The sequence below is a fragment of the Ptychodera flava genome, chromosome 18 (assembly GCF_041260155.1).
Source record: "Ptychodera flava strain L36383 chromosome 18, AS_Pfla_20210202, whole genome shotgun sequence".
Taxonomy (NCBI): Eukaryota; Metazoa; Hemichordata; class Enteropneusta; family Ptychoderidae; genus Ptychodera; species Ptychodera flava.
In genome coordinates, this window is record NC_091945.1 from 32,457,304 (window position 1) to 32,481,756 (window position 24,453).

The 24,453-nt window shown below is 35.7% G+C and overlaps 1 protein-coding gene across 9 annotated transcripts in view; it reads right to left on the minus strand.

Moving 5' to 3' along the window:
* Window positions 1-23,856, minus strand: part of LOC139117410 (ankyrin repeat domain-containing protein SOWAHC-like) — a 74,459-nt gene extending 50,603 nt beyond the window's left edge. For 4 of the 9 annotated variants that reach the window (XR_011548529.1, XM_070680504.1, XM_070680503.1 and 1 more), the window contains exons 1-5: window positions 23,693-23,854; window positions 21,006-21,067; window positions 17,199-17,306; window positions 4,270-4,434; window positions 3,065-3,121 (exon numbers count right to left, since the gene is read on the minus strand). Coding sequence is in view for 6 of the 9 variants with exons in the window: in XM_070680504.1 (XP_070536605.1) it covers window positions 3,065-3,121; window positions 4,270-4,434; window positions 17,199-17,306; window positions 21,006-21,067; window positions 23,693-23,846 (546 nt within the window). In the remaining 3 variants the exon portion in view is untranslated. Of the gene's footprint in view, window positions 1-3,064; window positions 3,122-4,269; window positions 4,435-17,198; window positions 17,307-21,005; window positions 21,068-23,692 lie in introns of all 9 variants that reach the window. The other 5 variants (XR_011548530.1, XM_070680506.1, XM_070680502.1 and 2 more) reach the window with 3 other exon arrangements.
* Window positions 23,857-24,453: the final 597 nt, after the last annotated feature.

A 24,453-nucleotide genomic window follows, 5' to 3' on the forward strand; every position in this document is an offset into this window, starting at 1 on the left:
CAGATGTTTTCATTCTATTTGCCATTAAATGTAATTTTTTCAGCAAATTTTTAATTTATATTCTGCAATATGAATAAAAGTGCTAAAATGAGTATATTTTTGGTGAACTAGAAAATGACACATGCATCTATAAATGCATGATATCTGACCACAACCTCAAAGAAAGTGAAAACAAACCAGGCAATAACATTAACAAACTTATGAACACTTCAGTATACATTTGTATCTATGTGTATGTATATGTGTGTATCTGTCTAGGTATATACCATTATGTATGTGTGTATGTATGTATGTGTGTGTGTATGTGTATGTATGTGTGTATGTATTTATATATGTGTATGTATGTACGTATGTATTTATACATCTATACATGTGTTTGCAAAATGTATACAAAAAAACACAAATACACATACATATATACATATACATATAAATATACATATACATATACATACATACATAAATATATATACAAGTATACACTTTCATACATACATACATGTAACATACATATATCTATGTACAGACGTACAGACATATGTACATACTGGTACATCTACACACACATATACAAAAAGTATACTACGGATGTATTCAGACATATGAACATACCTACATGTATCCATACATACACATAAATACATACATACATACATACATACATACACAAACATACATACACACATACATGACATATCTACATCAAGATAAATATATCTAGAATACCACACAGATTGGTTTCCCTACTGTTCTTCTCACAGCACTCATAAGAGGCTATATAAATGTAATTCTAGTATGTAGGGCAAGATCTGCAAGCCAAATGTCACCGAGTTTGTCTCTTTCAAGAGTCATCGGTCAAACTTTAAGTACTATTTATTTTCTGATGTTGGTGCATGAAAATGACGGATTTGTTATGATACAATGAATAGTCTTAAGCACGGACTAACAAATTCTACCACTCTAGTCTATTTATAGGATTACATTCATGAGGATTAGTCGACTTCACTTTGGCCTTTGCAAACTGCCGCCGTCTTAAAGTATTCATTTCAAACTGGAGCCACATGGCTTTGTGGCCAAATCCCTTTTCATCAGTTGCACCAATAACGCTTCTGTCAAACACGATGATTTAAGTCCGGTAATTTTGGTGACATTATTTGCCAGGCTTTTGGTGTCAGCAACACCCAACGTCTGTGCTAATTAATCTTTCTGCAGACAGTAGGAAAGGATATTGATACAGGGGTCAGAATGATAGGAATGGCAGTCCTATCCAGATATGAGAAAATGTCAACAGCACAAGGTTGTACAGATACACCAGACCAGTAGTCTTTGTGCCCTGACACCCCCCCCCCCCCCCCCCTTATTCCGCTCAACACAATCACACTTTCTCCTCCCCGCTGCTCCGCACCATACAGTGCTGTCTCTTTCGCAAATCATCGGTGACCTCACATTGATGATTCTACTCACACTTTTGTGTGAAGTTGTTGAAAATGAAAAGATTGATTAATCTTGGCGCAGTTCCTGAGACTTGTCTCCTCATTCAACAAACATGAAATAAAAATTGCGATCATAAAAGAAAAGTACATTAAAGAGAAAGAGTAATGAGTCCCCAGCCATATGGTCATAACACAAAACAAAGACATTTCTATCACTCACATTTTTTAAAGAATGCTCTGACCTAGAAAAGCATCCCTAATTTTTCAGAAATGGATTTTCATTCGGGAGTTTTATCGGCAATCTATACATTATTGTTTGTTTTATTTGAGAAAAACCATCTTGCAGACATTTTACTGCAGCAAATGTCACACGTTGATCATTTGAAATACTAGCCCGGCCTTAACTACATCATTAAACTTGCCAAGTGGAATTAGAGAAAGGCTACTGCAGAAACCGACACAAGCAAAGTTGACCTGAAACGGGTCCACGGAGACTTCAACCGTCTTGTTGCTAATCAACTCTTTTATATCTTGTACTCACATATCTTGACATTGATGATATGACTCGGCTACCGCTAATCAGCTCTGATATTTTCGCGTATTAATAATAATAAATATGTTATCAGCAGCATCACCCAATCATGACATGCAAATCGTGTAATTGCGAGTATGGTATGTACGACACGAAACAAGCTTGTGTATTAGCTTGTTGGCCATTATAACGATAGTTTTACAGCAGATGTAATTTGTAAAACTGGCGACACAATATGTTTTTATCACGCGCACTGAATGAATTCTGAAAATTCAAAATATGGTAAAACCGGCCAGCTTCATCAATTACGAATGTTGCAACACACATACACACACAAACACACAGATGTACTTCTCAGACTATATATATATATATATATATATATATATATATATATATATATATATATATATATATATATATATATATATATATATATATATATATATATATATATATATATATATACTATTTTGAGTGAAGAGAAAAAGGGAACAATTGTAGAAGCTGATTAATTACCAAAATTGACTTGAGATATTACAATAACCATGGCAACAAGATTCACAGTCTCATGGACCACAGTGGACGATAATGTTATTATATTACATACTGAAACCATTGACCTAACTCAAAACAGTATGATCAAAGCAGCTGCATCAGGGGGCCCAGCCATGGAAAAGTTGCAACAACTATGTAAAGTATTTAGATATCATATTTTCGGTAAAATACGCAGAAACCTAGAAAAGAAAGTTTAAACAAGAGTACAGAAAGATCCAGGTGAAAATGGTACATCAGGTGAGATATTGGACTTTGTTAATGTCCGGCTGGTATCAAAATTGTTCATGAACGTTATTGTCTTAAATGTAGTGCAGGTGGTTTTCATTCCCGCTTTTTTCTTTTTTTTTCTTTTTTTGAATGTTTGGGTTAACACTTGCCACCCTGTTGAGTGAATGCATTGATGCTTTAATTGTATATAAACACATGTCAGGTCCAAACTTGATACAACAACTTACACAATCTGTGTTTGTGTTACTGGCTGAATGGGTCATGTTTTGACACCGTGTCATCACTGTAGATCAAAAATGTTTCAGACACTTACCGTAACCACGGTTACTGTGGAGGACACAGACTCATCATCTGCACCATCCTCTTCACTCTGAAAACAAATTGTGGAGGAATTCAACTTCCATGATCAAAGATCACATATTCCAGTAACATGCTTTTATCAAACCCTCTACAACCCTTTCAATCCTGAACCCCTGTCTGTTCCTATTGTTTAGCATGCTATATTTGGACCTAACCAAAATAAATGGGGTTACAGAATTACTAGAGCAGAAAAAGAGAGGGACACAAGCTGTACAGTAATGACAATCTATGTATATTTTTGATTTATAGAATCAACAAAAAAAACAATTATTTGAAATGCTCAGTTTGAGATGAAAAACTCTTTTGTTTTTCAGCTTGACAAAGTTCACAAAACAATGGGGTGTGTAGAAGCTATATTAGCTTTAACCTAAAGTGTCTATTTCAGTATTTTTTTTCTATTTTTTCTTTTTAGTTGTTTGCAGTTTCTTGTTGCAGTCCCGACCAAAATAACACAGAAAGTCCTACTGTTCAACTTGCCAACACAAGTTATATGTGTGTAACATCCAATGGTAGTGTTGATAACTAAATTTCAGTCCAGACAAGAATTAATTTGTCAACAATAACATGGCATATTGTAAACAATACATTGTGTTGACAGGGCTTATAATTCAATTATCTACATGGTTGTGGGAATAGAACAACAAATGTACTCTTTTCTAGAACAAAAATCATGAAAATATTATCATTTACAGTTATCGTCCCTTTGTCTGGGACAATATCGGGAAGATAGACATACAAACAGATAGACTGACAGTGAGAGAAACAATAGGATATGACCTGATAAACTGACAGACAGGCAGAGGGTGGATTCTCATGCACTGTACAGATTACATCACACACACATACACCCTGACAATCACACATACAGATACACATAGTGAGATCTTCAAAAATATTGCATTAACTGGTACTTTATCCAATGGTGACAACCTACACTGCCTCTGCCTGGTTCCTCACATACACATGCTTATACATATACACATACAGATACACACAGTAAGATCATAAAAAAATTTGCATTACCTGTACTTTATCTGATAATGACACCTACACGGTGTAATACACCCCCTCTACTGGGTACCTCACATACATACACACACGCTGACACATATACACCCAAACATACACACAGTGAGATCATCTACCACTTTGCATTACCTGTACTTTAGCTGATGGTGACACCCAGGCTGCCTCTGCCTGGGCCTTCTCCTCCTCTGCTTTCTTTTCAAACGACTGCGCTACCGCCAAAACCCTCTTTTTCACTTCACTAAGTTCTTGCGATGTGTCATCATCTGGTTTTCCTTGCTCTGGTGCAATGTCAACCTGAAAAAAAAAGAAACACATGCACAGAGACGTTTTACTCTCAAAACGATATGCAATATCACTAACCACAGTGTTTTGCACCCCCAGGCATTTATGCCACAGAAATTTCATTCAGAAAATGCTTTGCACATTTCAAGCATTGTGACTGTATGTACCCAGACATCTGTACAAATTATTCTGCCTAACAAAATCACTACAGTACTACCGATATTATCACTTCAAGAACGAACAGTAAAGGCACATTTCAGTGTATAAGCCCATCACCAAACTTGACAACAGCATCACAATCCACCTCGATTTCAGCCCATACTTTTTACCCACCACTCACAGCAGTTCTGTGCATACTGCTAATATGAAATGTAAAATGAGACGACAGAATATTCCAGCTTTGATCACACACATGCTGGCTAATCCTGCCTAGAGGCACTATATAAAACATTAACAAGAATATTGTTTTCACGTCTTGTATTGCAGAAACTCATCATCTTTCCCTAAGTAATGATGAAATAGAAATTGCAATAAAGGAGCACCCCGCTTCCCTCGCTACATTATAAATGTCTAAAATGCCATAGAAAGAACAACTAAACAGATAATGGCTGTTACTTTGGATAATATTTTCATTGCAATTACATTACAAGCCAAAAAAAAAAACATTTTTATTCTTCTTTTCAGAAAGTATTAAAAGCAGTAACTGTAACTGCGGATGACTTTAGTTTTGTTTTTTGTGTCAACAACAGTTTATTGTTCTACTCCCCAAAGCATGTTAGGACACAAGTGTTGAGCTTGTCAGCTCACCCTGTACACGTGAAGACTGCATTGTTATTGCTGACAAGTGAATTCTGATCCGGACTAGAATTCAAATGTGAACAATAACAGTGCACTATACGTGTACAGTACAGACGTCGTGTTGACAAGCTGAATGGTTGGTGTTTCAACATGCTTGGGGGATTAGAACAAGAACTTGCAATTGATATACAAAACAAAAATAGTGAAAAAATTGTCAAAAGTTACAGCTTCTTGCCCTTTAATGTGATGCACTGCTAAAACATGGAAAGTTACTGTTGACAACAGATTGCAGTCTAATGAATAAAATTCAGTTTATATCCACAATAACACAAGACATTTCACTTTCACAGTCTGTGATAACCAAAGTTGAACAAGGGTCATTTTGATATGACTTTGTGAGTTGACCTACAGTTGTATTTTAGAAACAAGCATACCAATAACTATAAGAAAATAAATCAACAGCTAATGGAGCTTTAAAATGATACATAAGCTTTAAGTTATCCCCCATCATTCTTTGCAAGTTTTCCGGCTGGTGAAGCTGTCACTTTGGTAGGTTAAATTTTGTCAAAAAAAAACAATTCAACTCAGTAAAATCCAGAAAAAAGGTCAAACACAAAATAGAACACCTCATACAGGTGTTAAAAGTGAAAACTGACAATGGCCTTACAATGACTGTGAATGGATACAGTTGTGAATGTCGCAAAAAAAGTTCCGGCCAAACTGGCTTTGCAGATTAACCAACCAAGGAAGCCATATCTTAAACATATTTCCCTGACTAGAAGAGCTATTGTCTGTTTTGAAAAAAAAAAGATTTATATGTAAGTACACTTTCAGATAACAAAAAAGGAAAAAGAGTTCAAATGTTTACTCTTCGGTACAATGAATATAATCTGAAGCATACACACAGAAACTGTACACATGTCCACCAACCCATATCAATCATACCTGCTTTACTGTAAATTTACAAGTACACCTATTGTCACACACTGAAAAAAAATTCCCTTTGTTATCTGTCATTTATTGTACTGTGAACACAGGAGTTCCTCAATTATCTGTCTCCATGCAAAATGACATGGGAATATGAGTTTGAGAGACTCTGAATTTTCAGCTAAAGTACGTGTCAATTACCTTCTTTTTCAAGCAATTACCATCCCCCCAGCATCAAAGACCTGCTCCCACACTCTCCTTCAATGCAACAGCCGGGGGTTTGCAAAACACTGGCATTGTTCCTACATGAATCCTATTAGTCTACAAGGCATGTCTTCAACCCACTAATTACCTACACTAACTTGGGGTAAATATTTATCCTCACTCAATTATATGGGTAGATGGATACTGGCTGGGACCCAGAGATTTTCCAAGGCAGATCACACCATCCTGTCTCCCACGATCCCCCCAAATCATTTACTTAATTACAGTTAATTATTGTTAATGACAGACAAGATGGTGCAGACAGAAAACAAAGGCACAAAGCAAGGACTAAAAGGACATTATCTGTGGTATTCTGTCTGGTCTTAAAACAAAGGTTAAGACATGTTGTCTCCCTGTTCATTCTTATCACTGACAATATTTCCACATTCTGAAACACTATAGATTATGTTATACTGTGGCAGCTTCAAGTCGACAACAACAGGTAGGATCCTGCACAAAGCCGGAAAACCGTCGGCCTTGGTTTCTAACTAAGAAAGAGTTATTGTGAATGGCTGGAGCATGTTTAATTTGATGTTACACAGGCATGCTAGCTGTTCTCATAAAAGGCGCAGATAAGCTGATGAAAAGCTTTGCCTTGGGTTCTGTCTCCGACTAATAACCAAGACTAGGTTCCAGCACTGATTCTAAATGAAGGAATCAACTCTGATACACGGCTATACAAATAGACATTTGCGTCAGGGAAAAAAAACCAGAAAAAATTCAGCACTTAGTGTGTTGATTACATTTTCTCCCGGCTTGTCTTTACAAATACATTGGGCATGCAAAGCCACAGCTAATGGTATCCTATACATTGTAATTCAAATTCAGGGAACAAGTCCCTACATACACGAACATATAAATTTTCCCAGTGTAGATCTAATGCAAAGTTTACTAGCCAGCAAGGCATGAAATTTAGAGTATATTGAAACAAGGTACTGTACCGCCTGCAAACCCTTGAGTCAGTTGCTCTGTAAAAACACAAATGCAGAGATTGATGCTCTGTAGTTTGTGCATGGATTCCAGAAATGAAATGGACAGGCAGCATGAGACATGGTAACAGGGCTTGCTCAATCAGGACGCTGTTACATTGTATAGACAGGTGGACAAATTAAAAAGGTGACAGAGGACCAGAATCAAAAACATAATATTGATGACAATGTAGTCATAACCAAAAATTATTGGTCAATAGCTGTAATTTTTGATAATTTTTTCACTATTTTTGTTTTGTATGTCAATTGCAAAGTTCTTGTTCTACTGCCTAAAGCATGTTGAAATACCTACTACTTAGCTTGTCAACACAATTTGTATACCTGTAAAATACACTGTTACTGTTTACATTTCAATTCTAGTCCAGACCAGATTTCACTTGTCGACAATAACAATGCAGCCTACACAAGCACAGGCTGAATGGACGAACTGAATATTTTAATATGCTTTAGGGGAGTAGAACAAGAAACTGTAATTGATATTAAAAACAAACACTGTGAAATAAAATCATGGAAAGTTACGGCTATTGGCCCTTTCATACACTTTTAGCAAATCCCTGATAGCTCCATAATACCAACATTCAGTCACTGGTGACAGTGGCTTGATCACAAATCAAAGATTTCATCCCAATACTTTGGCAAGATGTTGAAGGAGCACAAAAAAAATGACAATGAAATACATCAGCTTTCATTGACAAAAAAACAACCAAAAATGCACTGAATATTCTGCATCATAAATACTGTTGAAAACTTATCATCCATATGTAATTTTAACCAACTCTTGTAGGGAAAACATAAACCTAGACAAGCTTGAGCAAAAAAAGACAATATCATCGAAGGAAAAGCTGTTGATTTGTAAGATATGTTGCTTTTTGAGTTTACATGATAAAGGTAAAGGATGTAATTCTTGATAACTGTCAAAGTAAAATTTAATATTGCTTCGATAAAGTTTGTGTGCGATGTGTGATAGTTGAGTGTGCGAGCGTGAGTGCTTCATGAACTTAACAACATGTGGAGAAGTCGCCGTCAGAAAAATGTTACAACTTAGCCCGGTTATTGAACCACTCTTTTTTGAGAGTGGGGATTTGGTCGAGCGGTTCTGTCTGTTCCTTCTCCGCTAGGTGACTGGATGCCATATGTTGTGGGTTCAAACCCCAACTGAAGACCGGATTTCCAACAAGACTCACAAAATAAACTTATCAATGAAGATATTCCTGACTGAATAGGAAAGATAAATTATTTTTGTTATTTTTCTTCACTTATTTTGTGAAACGACTGAGGCAGGTAGTGTTGCTCATGACTGCATTATCCGAGAATACCGGCTGAAACATCAAGCACTGGCACATACTTTCTAGATTTCACATGGCCCTGTTGATCAGTCGTAAAAAGACAAAAGGTAGGCCAGAAGACAATGTGGTCTCTTCATCCAGCTCACTTATACATGATCAATGGTCAACACAGCTGAAGGTGCTGACGCGGCTGTTTACAGGTGAACCCAGTCTGACAAAATTAGCAACAAAATGCCAACAGAGAAAGGGTACACACCAAACAGCGTGTGAACTAAATCTTGTTTTGTTGCAAAGTATTTGGAGGGCTGTCTGCAAGCCTCACACCAGACAGCAAAACAATGCCCTCAAACAATGGATAGACTATTTCATTCTTGGCTATAGTAAAACCATGGAATTCAACCTGTACAATTGGCTTATTTTGTCAAGTTTTTTGTCGACCCCCATCAACAAATCTTGTTTTTGCCACTGCCAGCACTCACAGCAAACATTCAATGATTTGAAAGACACACTCAGTCCATTATTTCTGACTACTGCTTGATGATTTGAATTCTATTGCATTTCTAGTTCATTTACTGTAGGAAACAATTAACAAACAGACACTCGTTTAAACAAAATTTATGTTCTGCTGAAAGCAGTCAACTAAAGAAATACTGTAAAATAAAATGAAGTCAGATTGATGCACCAAATGGGTAATGATGACACCCCTTCACAAAAATAATTTATTGTTTCAAAACTGGTTTTTAAAACTTTTTATCAGGTTGAGCACTCTCTCACACTTAGTAACACTTTTTCAAGACAATTTGTTAATGCTGTTTTACTCGGAAAACTTTGATAGAATGGTGCTAGGGTTTATTCTGTGATTACTTACAACTGACTTGATACAAATATGGAATTCCATCTGACAATGGATCGGAATGATGAACATGCTGTTGTACAATGGAGTGACACTATCAATGATCATAGATGTTTCTCAGTCAAAGTGTCTTTCATAGCTATCACCCCTCTATCTAACTATATAGGTCCGGTTGTACTGTTGCAAACAATAGGACTGTGCCACTTGAGAGGTATGAAAGGATGAACACCAACTTTTGAACTTTAATTCAACATAACTGTCCAAATATTATGCAAAGAGGAATGGCAGTCTGTAATAGGGACCTTAGTAAAAGCATACCTCTGACAGCTAAACTTTACACAATTTACGTGAGCAGAGTGTTCCAACTTCAAAGCCACAAGGACATGACAGGCAATCAGCCACTCTTCACCCCTTATCACCGACATGCTTTGGTTGCAACCCATTGTTTTCATCAGTATTGGTGGACTATCACACTTTGTCCTGGGGTGAAATGGTTTGCTATGCGTTCACTGCTACACAAAAACAACTGCATGTTCACAATCATAGCAGCTTGTACATAGCAATGTTTGGAAAAACAGAATTTTAAATCTAAATTTCTCTGGTAAATTTCAATTTTCTGCATTTTATTGAATTTTATCATAGTATTTCTTTTGTGATACTAGACTACATAAAGAGTTAAATTTTAATAGAAGTGATCTAAAGTTCAAAAGAGTAAATATGAAATATCAAGTACAACCACACTGTTGTTCAATTCAACTATGGTCACACCCAACTGATGACACAACAAGGAAGCAAAGAAGTTCCCAAGCACACATGCATGAATGCTTCAACAAACATACATACATGTACAATAACTTCCAAACAAATACTCGTAAATTATGACTACAATTTATTGATTCAAAAGGCTGTCATAATCAGAGAGTCCTATGTCATAATATGGCAGACACTTCAACTACAGCAACGCAAACATTTCACATTTGACATTTTTTAAAAATTCATACACACATCCATTTACGTATACTAAATCCATGCTGACATGAACATACAGTCTGTACACAAACATATACAGTCAATGTTAATTGAAAGCTTAACTTGTTGTCAAGTATATTTAAATCAATCTTTGCCAAGTATTATACGTACATGTGTTGCTATGATTAGCCTTAACCTACTCTATAACAGCTGCGAAAAATTGTAAAACATTTTCCCATATGCTATTTAATTTTACTCAAAATTATTAGAGAAACCATTCAAAATTTAAAATTGTCAAATACGTAATGATTTGGGGTCATCCCTATTCTTTGTATTATTGTCTGAACCTACAACAGACTCTGCGTGGTTTTCAGTGCAATTTGAAAATGAATACCGTCATTGTTCTTGGGGGGCAATGGGCCGGAGATAATTTCATATGCCAACTGGAGAGTGGAAGTACTTGTAATAGTTTTTAAACTCCGTAGCAGTGACATGTTTGCTGAACACTGACACGCATCTACGCTAACAGCTGAAATATGCTAAGTGCTGGCAAAAGGGTAGAAGTACAGAATTAGCAATAAGCAAACTTGTCAACATGAAGGTTTGTGTAGGCTAACATGTCAGCTGTCACTTGAGCTAGACAGGCGGTATATACGGAAACATGTTACGTGGAGTATTTCATGTAAATGTCAACACCTTGATTAGACCTGTAATACAACATGCACTGATTTCTAATTGCAGTCGGATCTCTGTATGCGGGCAACGGGCGTATCAACCACGTTACATCCTCATCCTGCCGACAATGAATGCGCCATAAACGTATACGACATGCCGGTCTCCTTTTTAACGACAGGCCTCAAGGACTTGCTTTTACAATATGATATATCTGGGCAATAAAATTATTGGAAATACGTGAAATACGATAAAGTCTATTATCGTCTTTAATCGTTTATTGCTCACTTTTGATTGGCTTTAAAACACATTACCAATATCATTTATCATTACACGTAGTCAACACTTCAAATATGAATGTATGAAAAAAACGCAAAAAACACAACAATAATCTTCTTCTTCTCACAAAATAAATTACTGATGATGGATTACACAAACGAATTACTATTACTCTTCGTTGAAGTTCCCTTCAATGACACTACTGATCTTTTGTGAATTTAAAGAATCTGAAAGCGAATGGAAATTTAATGACATGAAAATTTGGCAAAGCTACTAAAAGTATTTTCACATTATTTGATATTTTTGTGATTAGTTCTGAATGGCAATATCATACACATATCAATGGTGACTTAGAATGCCTGATGTTATACGTGTAAATTGTAATATTCTCACTGGGACTGTATCTCAGCATTGGCCAGTTTTTTCAGTTACATTTGAACAGCAGATCATAGGAAATTTATTTATGGAACAGCATCAAACGTATTACGGATGTTTTAACTATAAATTTACACATGCCATTTCAGTGTTCCTATGAAAATAGGACAACATACACACCACAGTGCATGCTGGTAAGATGCAACTGGAGAATTTCATGAGTTGATTGTAGATAAAACTCCATCAAGACTCAATTCAAAGTAAAGCAACCATACGACTGGCTGACCATTCGTCTCCTCAGTCAGAGAGATCCTAACACTGGTCTCCTTCGTACTCCATCTTCACAAAATGTCCCAATAATTGAAAGATATTTACACTATATGTCAAGAAACAAATCCAAACTAAAGCTAATGCACTGAATCCATACGCCATATTTACGCTCACTTCAGAACCATCAATTCAGTGTCTTTTCATTTTCTTGGCTTCCACTCAGGAACCTGCTTTAGATGTATTTACATCCAAAGTTAGTGTCTCATGATGTATTGATATTCAAATAGTGTACTTGTCTGCCAAATTGTCAATATTCAAATGACGCGTAACATGACCCAATTCAAACAACAAATTATTACTGAGCATTGCTAAATAAAAGAAATGCAAGACGAATATAATCTTAGTTGCCATGCAAACCAGAATCAGTGACTGTCGTACATCAATTAAAGCTATTAATATCATATCAAATTTTCACATCGATGTCTCTGTGTATGTTGCTCTATACAGGGAATCATTCATTCAGTCTTTGGTTGTGACTCACTGGTAGTGTACCCTTCATTATCACAGATATGTTTATTTTAGAGTTTTCTTTGCCTTAATTATTTCTGTTTATTTTGTATTCAGTGAAGAAATTTCCCCACCATGCTGGAACTGATTGCAATCAAGGGTTATCACTTGATAAAACAAGTTTATTTACATGTTTTCTCTCTCCTAATTAGTTCGTTTATTTAGTTACTTGTTGAATCAATTTCCTGTCATGATGAGCCGTGAAGATTACAATGGTGGAGGTGTCTTCAGTTAGTTCAGTAATATGGATTCAGTAATTATACTACCTCAAACATCTATTTGTCAGTCAGTAATTCTGACATAGTAGTACTACGTCTACAATATCAATGCCACTTACTCTGTAGTTTTTCTTACTTTTCTTTCACTGGTAAATCAACTTCTGAAGAGAAAGTTCAAATAATGATCTAGGTGCAAACCCAAAATATCTCTGCTTGAAGTCAAAGGCGTATAGATACCTTGCCATTGAATTGTCTAATACAAGTTTTAATTTTGGTTTGATATTAAAGCCATGCAGGGTGTGTTAGACACTGTCTTACATAGTAGTTGCATTGTGTAATAAATCCTCATTTTAATCTCCTTAGTTAGGAACCATGGTGATTGGGAACCACAGTAAAACACTGAGTATTGGTAATGACAATTTGTAGTGTGATGTTATAATTCCGTACCATCTTTTTCTTGGTTTTTTTTTGTATTAACCAGACAATGTCAAGTCAATTCAAGTGTATCATTTATAGAAAACTGTGTTGGTAATGATAGCGCCAAAACTGCAGGAGGCCTACAGTCCTAGCAACCAATGTCAATTGACAAGGTTATTGAGAAAGGCATCATATTTCACAAACGGCTTTTGCAATTTGCTGTCTCATTCACCTTACTCTTCTGTTGCAGCACAGAATGAAAGCAAACTGCTGTGCACAAGACGTCAGTCCAGTTGTAATGCAAAAAACGCTTGAATAGAATGCAAAAGGGTGTGCTGGGAGGGGGAGGATTTGATATTGATGGACAGAGACCATGAGGAGAATTGACGAATATAGAATACAATAATACTGCCGGTTTGTGGAGCAAACCTGCACAGAAGGAACATGGAAGTGTAACCGCTCAAGAAGACCTGGAATATTACCATACAGAATAGATTCAATCAGAATTGATTGGAGAAGACTTAAGGTGGCCCTCTTAATAAGAATTTTACGTCTCATGGAAGTTGATCCGCATCACACACACTAGACTGACCCTCACTCAGTGAGCATGCTCAGATCTACATGTAATCTAATCACACGCTCAAGATGCCCCAATGCAGATTGGGAAAACCACAGCACTGCATCTCAAGAGGGATTTAAGAGTCTTAGGAATTCCACCTGTTGTGTCTTGATCAATCTGGCTACAATCACAATGAATTGTGCTATACTCATTATATATCATAAGGTCCTCATATTTCCGTCTCTCATACAAAAAATTCCAACACATGTCATTAAAAAGTTTAATACATGCTGAATTCAAATTTACTGAACTATATGTACTTTGTCAATTGTCAGCCAGAATGCCATGTAAGACAATAACATTTAGATATCGTTCATTTATGATCAAAAGAATGATTTTAAAAACCTGAAATCTGGACCACTTATGTTTTAGTCAACATAATATTTCAGACTTCCATAATTCCATATTCATAAGATTTACACCTCTGACCATGGTTATAGGTTAGAACATTTTTAACAAACAGAAAATATCCAGACAAAAGACATTTTACAAAATGTTTCCACCTATGTAGATAAGTGAACATGTTACATACTTTTTTGTGTATACTTTATAAACAGTTAATGTTCTTGAGACTTCATGATAATCATAATAGAAAGATTGGTAAAACTTCATTTGATCCTGGAGAGCTTCATTTGAAACGTGTCACAAATGGTGTGGTTAAAGCCCTGATATTATTACATTTTGAAGAGATTTGGGTTCAACTGTCCAAATATTCACATTTTTTCATTGTCATTAAAATCCTTCAGAGCACAGTTGATGTACTGTGCTACATTTGTCAGTCAGTACATATCTGGAAAGAAAAGGGGGGACATATGATCTCTATTGATTTGAAACACTGGTAATTTAATGTTCCTTGCATTGGTAATTTGGAAAAGTATAAGATTTAAGGAGTTAAATCTACACACAGCTGACTGCATATAGTTTTGATTTCAAAAGAACCTTTACACTGTACACAGCAAGAAAGAAATCATCTGGTCTTTGTGTTCATGACAGAAAGTTTGAAGTAGGAAATAATGTATGTCCTGGACGGATAAACTGTTAGCAGTACAAACAAATGCAGAAGAACTGACTGTGACCCCAACATGACCCTAAAACTCTGGATGGATATGTTAGCGGAGCACCATTCTATTTTGGTCTGACTCTTCCGACAAAAAACTAGTGACACAGTTCACACCGTGACTGGGCTACTCATTGTACGTACACCGTTGATACGCGGTAAGTGGTAATAAAATGAGGCCTTATTGATGGCACGGCTACAAAACCATGCATTCTAGTCCTGTGTTGTTGTTTTTTAAATAGGCCCTGAGATAAGTGACAAGCTGTACTTAACCTTTGACCTTTGACACTAAAGTACATCCTGCTCATTGTGGACACTCTGGCTACAAAAGGCACGGCTGAAAGGAGCGACTTGGCACCAGACTCTGACTCTTGTCACAATGCGATTACTGACAAGCAATTGGCTATTCAGGAGCTGATACTAAGTTCCCATAGCGGGCCACATCAAAGTGTGCATGACGGTGAAGACTAAATTGCAGATGTTGCGCTGGAGAATCAAAAAAAAGTTTACAACACTGGGGATGTGCAGAGTATGGGCATGGCCAGGCACATCATCAACGTACACTGAATTAAACTGACTGATATGTACAAAAAGTAACCATAGAAATCATTGCATAGAAACTTCATGCTTGTTCAAACCAGTGCTGAAGTGGATACAACCGGCAACTCTGACAAGTATTCCTGTCTCATTCTTTCTAAGCTAATCTTTAACTTGATTTGAAAAAGAACATGAGGAATACAGATGTTGAATACTTGATTCAATATTTTCTCTCTTTCCATTTCTAGAAAATTCTTCATAAAAATATACACTCAGAATGTTAGACTCTGCAGTAACATGATTGTGTAACATAGTTTCTTGTTCTTCTTTCAAAGGTATGTCAAAATGTTGAGTGTCTGTTGAACTTGTCACCACAGCCCGTATGTGTGTTATGCCTTATTTTAGAATACTAGAGTTCATTTTTCAAATAAGGCATTATATTTTATACTCAATGCACTGTGTTAGCAAGGCTCTCACTAAATGTTTCAACATGGCCACAAATACTGCAAATTTCAACTTGGCCATAAGTACTGCAAATGTCAACATAGCCATAGGTACTGAAATACACTGAACTGCAACTACAACATCAATGTACTTGTCTTGTTGAGTAAACACAATAAAACTGTAGTCAGAAGTTACACTGACAGCCATACTGTACATAGAGTAGAACACTCCCACTCCCCTTCTACCTTTACAGAATACTGGGGTATTAGTGTGTATTCAAATCAAAACAAAATGTCAGTTTATTATATTTCTCTCTCTCTCTCTCCCCCGCTCTCCTTTGTTGGCTCTCTCTCTCTCTCTCTCTCTCTCTCTCTCTCTCTCTCTCTCTCTCTCTCTCTCTCATATCATTGTATTGAAATTGTCTCAGTAAGCATTTATAAACAATCACAACATGCAGCCATAAAAATAGATATACCAAGTTAGTCCTTCATGTATGCCTAGTATCTAATCTCCATAAGCTGCCCTGGACTAAAGCTACAACATTCACCGTACAGATGTCAGTTTTGTATGCACATCTAATGCGAAATCGTTATTCTTATTGTCTTTTATTCAGTTTATAGATCACCATCAGTAGCTTTTTCAAATGATATGGAATTATTTCCACATGAAACAACAGTTTAGCAGTATCAGAGTCACTCAACTGTTGCATAAATTGCTTCCACCAACCAAATCTAACTATACTCTGATGCTATGCCATTTCGAATTCAACGCGAGTACACTAAGTCGTCGCGGTGTCTAATTCAGTCGTGTTTTTCTTCCTTCTCGGCCAAACTTCAACAACAGACAAGTTACGATCATTTACCGTCATAATAGATGTGAAAACATGACGACTATCATTTCCTGACGCTCCTCTGGCCTGTAGATCTAGCGCAAATTGAGTGTTTGTCCCTGTGAGGGACTTGTACAAATGTTGTCTTTAGCAGCGGCGATACGAAGTGAGTGTAAACAATGGTAGCTGAACACACTGAAATGGCCGTACCTGTAAATTTCCACAAAAAAATTACAGTTGACTGTTTCACTCTGATGTATAGCCACACTGACCTGTCTTGCATAAACTTTACAAGAAATAAATCATCAACATGGAAATACAACAGCCATATAAACAGCTGCCCGTAATTCTTTCAATTTGCAAACATCATCAGCTCCGATCTCACCACAGTATTTCACACACTTACTGGAGTTTCTTGAATTTTGTTTTCCTTCTCCTGTCGGCTATCGGTTTCCGTCAACTCCTGATGCACAAGTTCCCTGTATTTCTTTTTCAAAACTAACCACTTTTCGCCCTGTAAAATAGAAAAGAAAGGACATAAAAACGTCATGTAAGATGGTGTCAAAACACCTTTCAAGGAATGTCATAAAGGGAATATGAAATGTGAAATATGGCTGTTATATTCTGTATAAATGCACATTAACACGTACACAGCATCATAATATCACACATTAAAATTTTTTTATGTATGAATTTGGCACATTTGAAGTGACAGCAAACTACCGTCTATTTGGCACTTGAAACACTATGTCAGTTGAATTCTAAGTGTACTAGGTAGTAGTTTTTGAGAGCTCACACATCTCTGTCAAATGTCAGGCTGAGAAAATAAAAGCCATATGAGTTCTCTTCCATGAAGTTTGTTGGTAGAATTTTGAAAATTGTTTAACAGTTCTCACATGATCAGGACATTCTAACGTTTGAGGAAAACAATTTGTCATACTCACTAATACTTATATAAAAACACAAAATATGCCACAGTACAGTAATCAAGGTATAATCATCTCCATAAACATTAAAGTGATACAGTCATTATCTTTGTAAACAATTCGGTTATTTTTATTTCATGGTGGCAACTGTTCATGGTCTGCTAACTGAAACATGCTAAATTGTGAGTGGTTAGATCTCAACTCCCTCCCCTCCCCCTCCTTGTAGATATAACAATGATTTAATGACCTAGTTTATGGTACACACCAGAAATAATGTCGTTGGCATATTTCCATGTTGCGTGCATACGCAAGGTGTGAGTAGAGCTGCGATGATTGATAATTCAACGTGATTCAGCAAGCAGAACAACATAAATAAGTTCCCGCATTAAACAAATATCACTGAAATAATTTGAAAAGATAACAACTTTGTCCCTTTAACAAGGCCGATACGAGCAAATCTCAATGATTTATAAAAATATACAGATCTACAGGCCTGGAACAAAAAACAAAACTCAATGATATGGCAAACCTCTTCTCATTGGACGCTCACCAGACATGCTGGTTATACATCAAAAATTTAATTGGAGACAAGAGTTAACTTGTTACCTTGATAGGAGTGTATGGTTGGTAACTTAGGACCTTATCAAAGCAGAGACCCATAACAAACAAAGATATGACTCAGATGAGTTGTTCAATTTAAAACTCGGTCACTCGTATGAAAATCGCATCATACAAAAACATACACGGTACAAACACATCTCTTTTGTGTTTACACTTTGTATCATCATACACAAATACTTTGTTACTGCAAGCCCATCTCTCTATAAGATTTATTGCAAATGATTATGTAGATAAAGCAAATCACTCCTATAACAAACTGATCAGAGATCTGTCTGCTCAACCACAGTGATGATCTTTGATTGAATGCTGCTGGGAAGGGTAAATGCACTTTATTATGTCAAAGTTGCCAATACACACAAGATTGTAAAGTTAATAATGGTATGAAAAATGCACATATGAAGGACATCACCTCTAATCACCTCTGCCAAATGTCATCATGAACACTTACACTTACACACACACAAACATCAATTTAAACAAATAAGTACTTAAAAGAATAAATCTATATTACATGTATATATATATACACACACACACACACTCACACACACACATACATATATATACATGTGTGTATACATGTATATTAGCATATATAATATGCATTTTATATACATGTATATATGTATGTGTAGGTATATATATATATATATATATATATATATATATATATATATATATATATATATACACACACACATAATATATGTATATATGTATACATGTATATTTACATATATAATATGCATTATCTATACGTGTGTGTATATATATATATATATATATATATATATATATATATATATATATATATATATATATATATATATATATATATATATATATATATAGATAGATAGATGCATTTTAGATGAGAATATGTTCACTCTAAATGAAAAACACTTAACACTATTATGCAAGTGCAAAAAACCTAACAGATCAGTGTTGGTTCAACGGTAATGCTACATTGACGCCCAAATACATGCTTTGACATAAACATTGCAAAAACACACAAATAAAGGTATATACGATAATCATCTTTAATCAGTATTTTAAGAGTACTTGTACGTACTTTTACAGAGTTACAAAGCAGTTGAATAAATTTGGCACTAAACTTGAAGCCAATTCAGATAGAAATTTATTGGATCTAGCGAACCATAAACTTGGCAACCCCTTAAACTTCAAACCCTACTTCTCTGTTGTGCGTGGTAGTGTGTACATGACCATTTGTCACCTTGTCAAGCTATCAATGCTATTATTAGCCTGCATGTACTAGACAATGGTCGCTATATCACAATCTGGGATGAACACATAGAAGCCAGGAGGCAATTACCAGCCTGGCAACCCTAGGTCTGTAAAACACAGCCGTGAAGTACACAGGCATGTGTGACATCTGTCACCTTGTCATTCAACACATGACACGACATCCTGTCCCACGCCAAGGTGGCATTTCTACAAGGTCACTGTGACGGTTTCCTCCTTATCCTTAATACTCTTGCAGTTCTGATTAATATTCAGGCACCCATGTGAAAGTACCGCACACATTTGTTGCAGAGAGGCCATTGTTGGGTTGACCTTTGACCTGCATCTTATTCCCCACCCCTTCATGTGACACTGTAACCTCATCACACACATCAAAACTGTCACCACAATCCCATCATGCCACTGATAAGGCTAAGCATTTAGCACACCTATTTGTTGATTGTTCTTAAAAACCTGACAAGAAAATGTTGACTTGTCAAAGTCACCGCTACAATGCTCCCCTTGTTTGCTTTGCAATAATTCAGCAGGCCATTTAACCCTTTCACCTCTGTGTCCTCATGCACAGGTCACACAACCTACATTGTATTGATAGCAACGGGGACGTACCAGAGTCTGCTGGAGATAGGATTCAATTCAAAGGGTCAGCAACTGTAACTTTTCATCATTTCAGGTGAATTCCAGTCTGGACTAGAATTCAAATGTAAAAAAATAACAGTGCTTTTCACACATAGAGGCATTGTGTTGACAAGCTAAATAGTGAGTGCTTGTTTGTGGGGGTAGAATGAAATGTACAATTGATATGTAAATAAAAATCATGAAAACAAATTATAAAAAATTACAACTACTGCATATATACAGCCCTTTTAACCTGTTCAACCCTAATTTCCTGTAAACTTACATCTCCAAGACAGAACCAGCAATTTCCATTGTTTTTTCTTTCCTTACTTTTTTATTTCTGTTCATTTTATTACTATTTCTTTATTTCTTTATTACTTATTTATCTATCTATCTAATTCATGAAGCAACTCAATATAGCAATTTTTATTTCCTTAACATGATGACAAACTTACTGATAGATAGAATGTTGTTTGTGGCTTTAACATTGCTTTATGAGTCGTATAATCTCCGATGAAACTCTGTAAAGCTGGATTCAGGTTCTGATTACGGGTTATTCCCATACACATTTGGGAATATAAAATAAAATCAGCACTCAATTTAAGTTTCCAAATCACTCTCAAAAATACCATGATAACATTGATAAAGATGCACATTGCACCTTTCATAAACGTCAAGCTCATATAGAAATGTGCATGGCTGTCTTTGAGAATTTCATGGAAGTTTCTCTGTTTTCATATAACTCCACGAGTCTAACATTGAGAGTAGGGAAGAAAAACAAAACTTACGTCTTCTGTCTTGATTTGTGCCACTCCATTCACGTAGACTTTAAATTTTTCTCGGTTTCTCGCTGATTGGTAGAGAAATAAACAAATAACTGTAATTACACACAGTATCACATTTCATCTACCGGTACTCAGTACACGTTTTTCACATTGAACTTACCTAAGCAATGTAATTGTAACCATTGTAATATTGCAGCTAAATAAAAACTATGAAAAAGGTCGAGACCCCATTTACAGAACATATTTCACATTATACACTGTACATGTTAATGCGCTGTACATGAATACACATGTGTAAGTTCCAAAGCCCCATATGACGTGAATTACTCACAGGGTTTAAGTAACATGAATGACATTTTGACAACCCTGTAAAGTCGATAATAGTGTTTCTCTGGGATTTTATTTTGGTGTCTACATTCATAAAAGCTGACCCTAATAATTTTTAAAGTTTCACTGGAGACTGTAGCTCTTATGATTGCATTAACATCAAAATGAACATTCCATTGCTGTGAGTTTCAACTCCAATTGCACATTGAAGCCACTGGGAAACCCATTTCTGAAAGCCTTCTGCATATTCACGTCTCATTTCTGGATAAAAATCCCTGTGAAGTCAGTCAGACCTTCTCATATGTGTGTATGGTCATATTCAGGGGTACAGACAGCTTCCATTCATACTATACCGACCTCCTCTGCAAATACACATATACCGCACCAAGACAACATTTGGCGAGTGGTATCACCTATTGATATTCAATACAGAAATAAATAACTGTTTTCAGGGAAAATCAAAATGATATTTTCTCTCTTTCCCTTTCAAACTATCACAGTTGCAGTGTGACAAACACAGACGAATAACTTGTTAAGTTGTTTGCCCTCTTCTCACAGAACAAAATTTCTTCCTAAAATACATCAAAATGCATATCACTGTTAACCTACTCTAAATCCCATGCTTGCAGTGTTAACATACTACCAAGCACCTCAAAATTTAAACACTTAAAACTTTTTGCTCAAACTTTTCATTAGGAAACTTTCAATCATTACCTTGCCAAATCAAGGACAAAAATGATGGATCTCTGAGCAAAATTGTTGTATATATATATATATATATATATATATATATATACATGTATATATATATATATATATATATATATATATATATATCTCATACATATAATATATATATACATACATATATATATATATATATATTATATATAATATATATTATATATATATATATATATATATATATATATATATATATATATATATTATATATATAATATATATATATACAGTGTTGCCGCCAGGACACGCCCTTGCGACAATGTCCCCAAAATGGAACCCGTTGTCCCGCATCTTGCTAACTGCGGATCACCTCAGGCGCACTCGTGAGTCGACTGTGATGGGTGTAGTCTACAAGACAATGATCTTTGTTTTGCATAATTATTTTGAGGCTTACAAATGTACTGTAGGAGCTAGCTATATGATTTAAAGTAATTAAAACGCTGCATTTGATATCATAAATTGCTCGACTGTAGTTTGAGCTCCGATTTGCAGCAGATATGGTATACTGGCTCCAATTGCCTTAAATTCAAGCATAGCGAAGCGGTCCCGGTAGCTTGAATTTTGTTCTGTGAAACTAATGTGTTATGAAATAATGCAAAATTTGATTGACAACTGCTTGTTGTCCCCAATATGTACAAAATGTCCCCCAAAAGAAATGGTAGTGGGACACAGTGTCCCCCGATCTAAAATTCCTGGCCGCAACACTGTATATATAATATATATATATATATATATATATATATATATATAATATATATATTATATATATATATATATATATATATATATATATATATATATATATATATATATATATATATATATATATATATATATATATATATATATATGTGTGTGTGTGTGGGGGGGGGTATTTTTTATAGACAGGCTGTGGTTCCTTCTGCTGGCCGTGCTGCCTGGGATGTAAGAAAGTGGCCGGAGTATATAAAGATAGTATATCATATCAATATCTTATCTACTACTAGATATCTGATTATTTTAATGAGTGCTTTGTAAATAAATTAAGCTTACAAGTTTCAAACAAGACATATACAAAGCACATTATCTGACGTTCAGCGTACACGTAACAGTTTTACAATGCTCGGCTGCCAATGATCTTCAACACTACGATTAGAAGGTAATATTATTCATTTATAATATTGTCAAGTTTCTTTCACAAGCATGGCTTGATTTCAATGTTGAACTTGGATTGGCTTTGACACGGTCGACCATCGAAGTAAGAACTAACCTGATATGTATACACAATTGAGACGACCGGTCATAAACGCGGAAGTTATTGACATGTTTTGAAATGACCAGCTACAAGTCCCATACATATGCGGTGTGACGGCGAACCCGTTTCGCGTTGATATTGTCGCCGGCTGAACAATGTATGTGCATCCTGCTATGTTATGACTTTGTTATGTTCCATTGTGTATCGCTACTCAGTGCCAGAACAATTTTGCGACAAGATCACCGATATAACGGACGCTACTGCCTTTCTGTTTTGCCATTATTCACATTTTATAGTTTTACTTTTTTAGCAGTGCCAGTGTACAGCGTACTGGTTACAATTCTGCATGGCGTGACAGCAGAGAAGTCAAATATCAGAGGTTTACCTTTGTTGTCAGGATCACTCAGGAATGGTTTGAACTTTTTAACGAGATCCTCGTTTTTCACCTTCCCGCCGTGTTTCACCAGAAAATCCCTTATGGCGATCTCACTGAACTCCAACTGGTCATCGTCCGCCATATTGGACATAACAAACTTCATTGCGCATGCTCCGTGTTGTTGACAAAACAACCTGACAATCATCCGGGAGGTCCACAGTTTCGCTTTGGCCTATATTTTCTATGAATCGTGCAAGTTGATGGAGGAAATATAAAATAAAATATCAAGACGTTATACGGTTTTTTAATGGTTTTCTTTTCTTCGTATTTCTACTTACTCGTAATGTATCTATTTAGTTATATATTTATTTATGTAGTTGTTTTTTTATTCACTTAGTTACTTTGTTACAATTAGGTTACTTTGCAGTCCAGCTACTTTCGCGTTACACTACCCTCGATATACTTCAGTTTTCTTGTTTCTTCTTCTTTTTCTTGCTGTAACATCAAATGGCTTTGGCAACGGACGAGACAAGCATTTGCTATTTTCCGTTTCCGTTTACCCTTTATCACAGCACAACTCAGATGTACATTCATTACTGAATCAAGTTGTAATATTAATATGATTAAGGGTAATACAGATTATTATTATTATTATTGAGACAGAATGTTGATGTTGAAACTGGTCGACATAAAATGCTTTCTGTTCGGCGGACTATTCATGTACTCTGTGCTTCGGTGACAGTTATGATGAAACTGCGAGAAAATAGGCT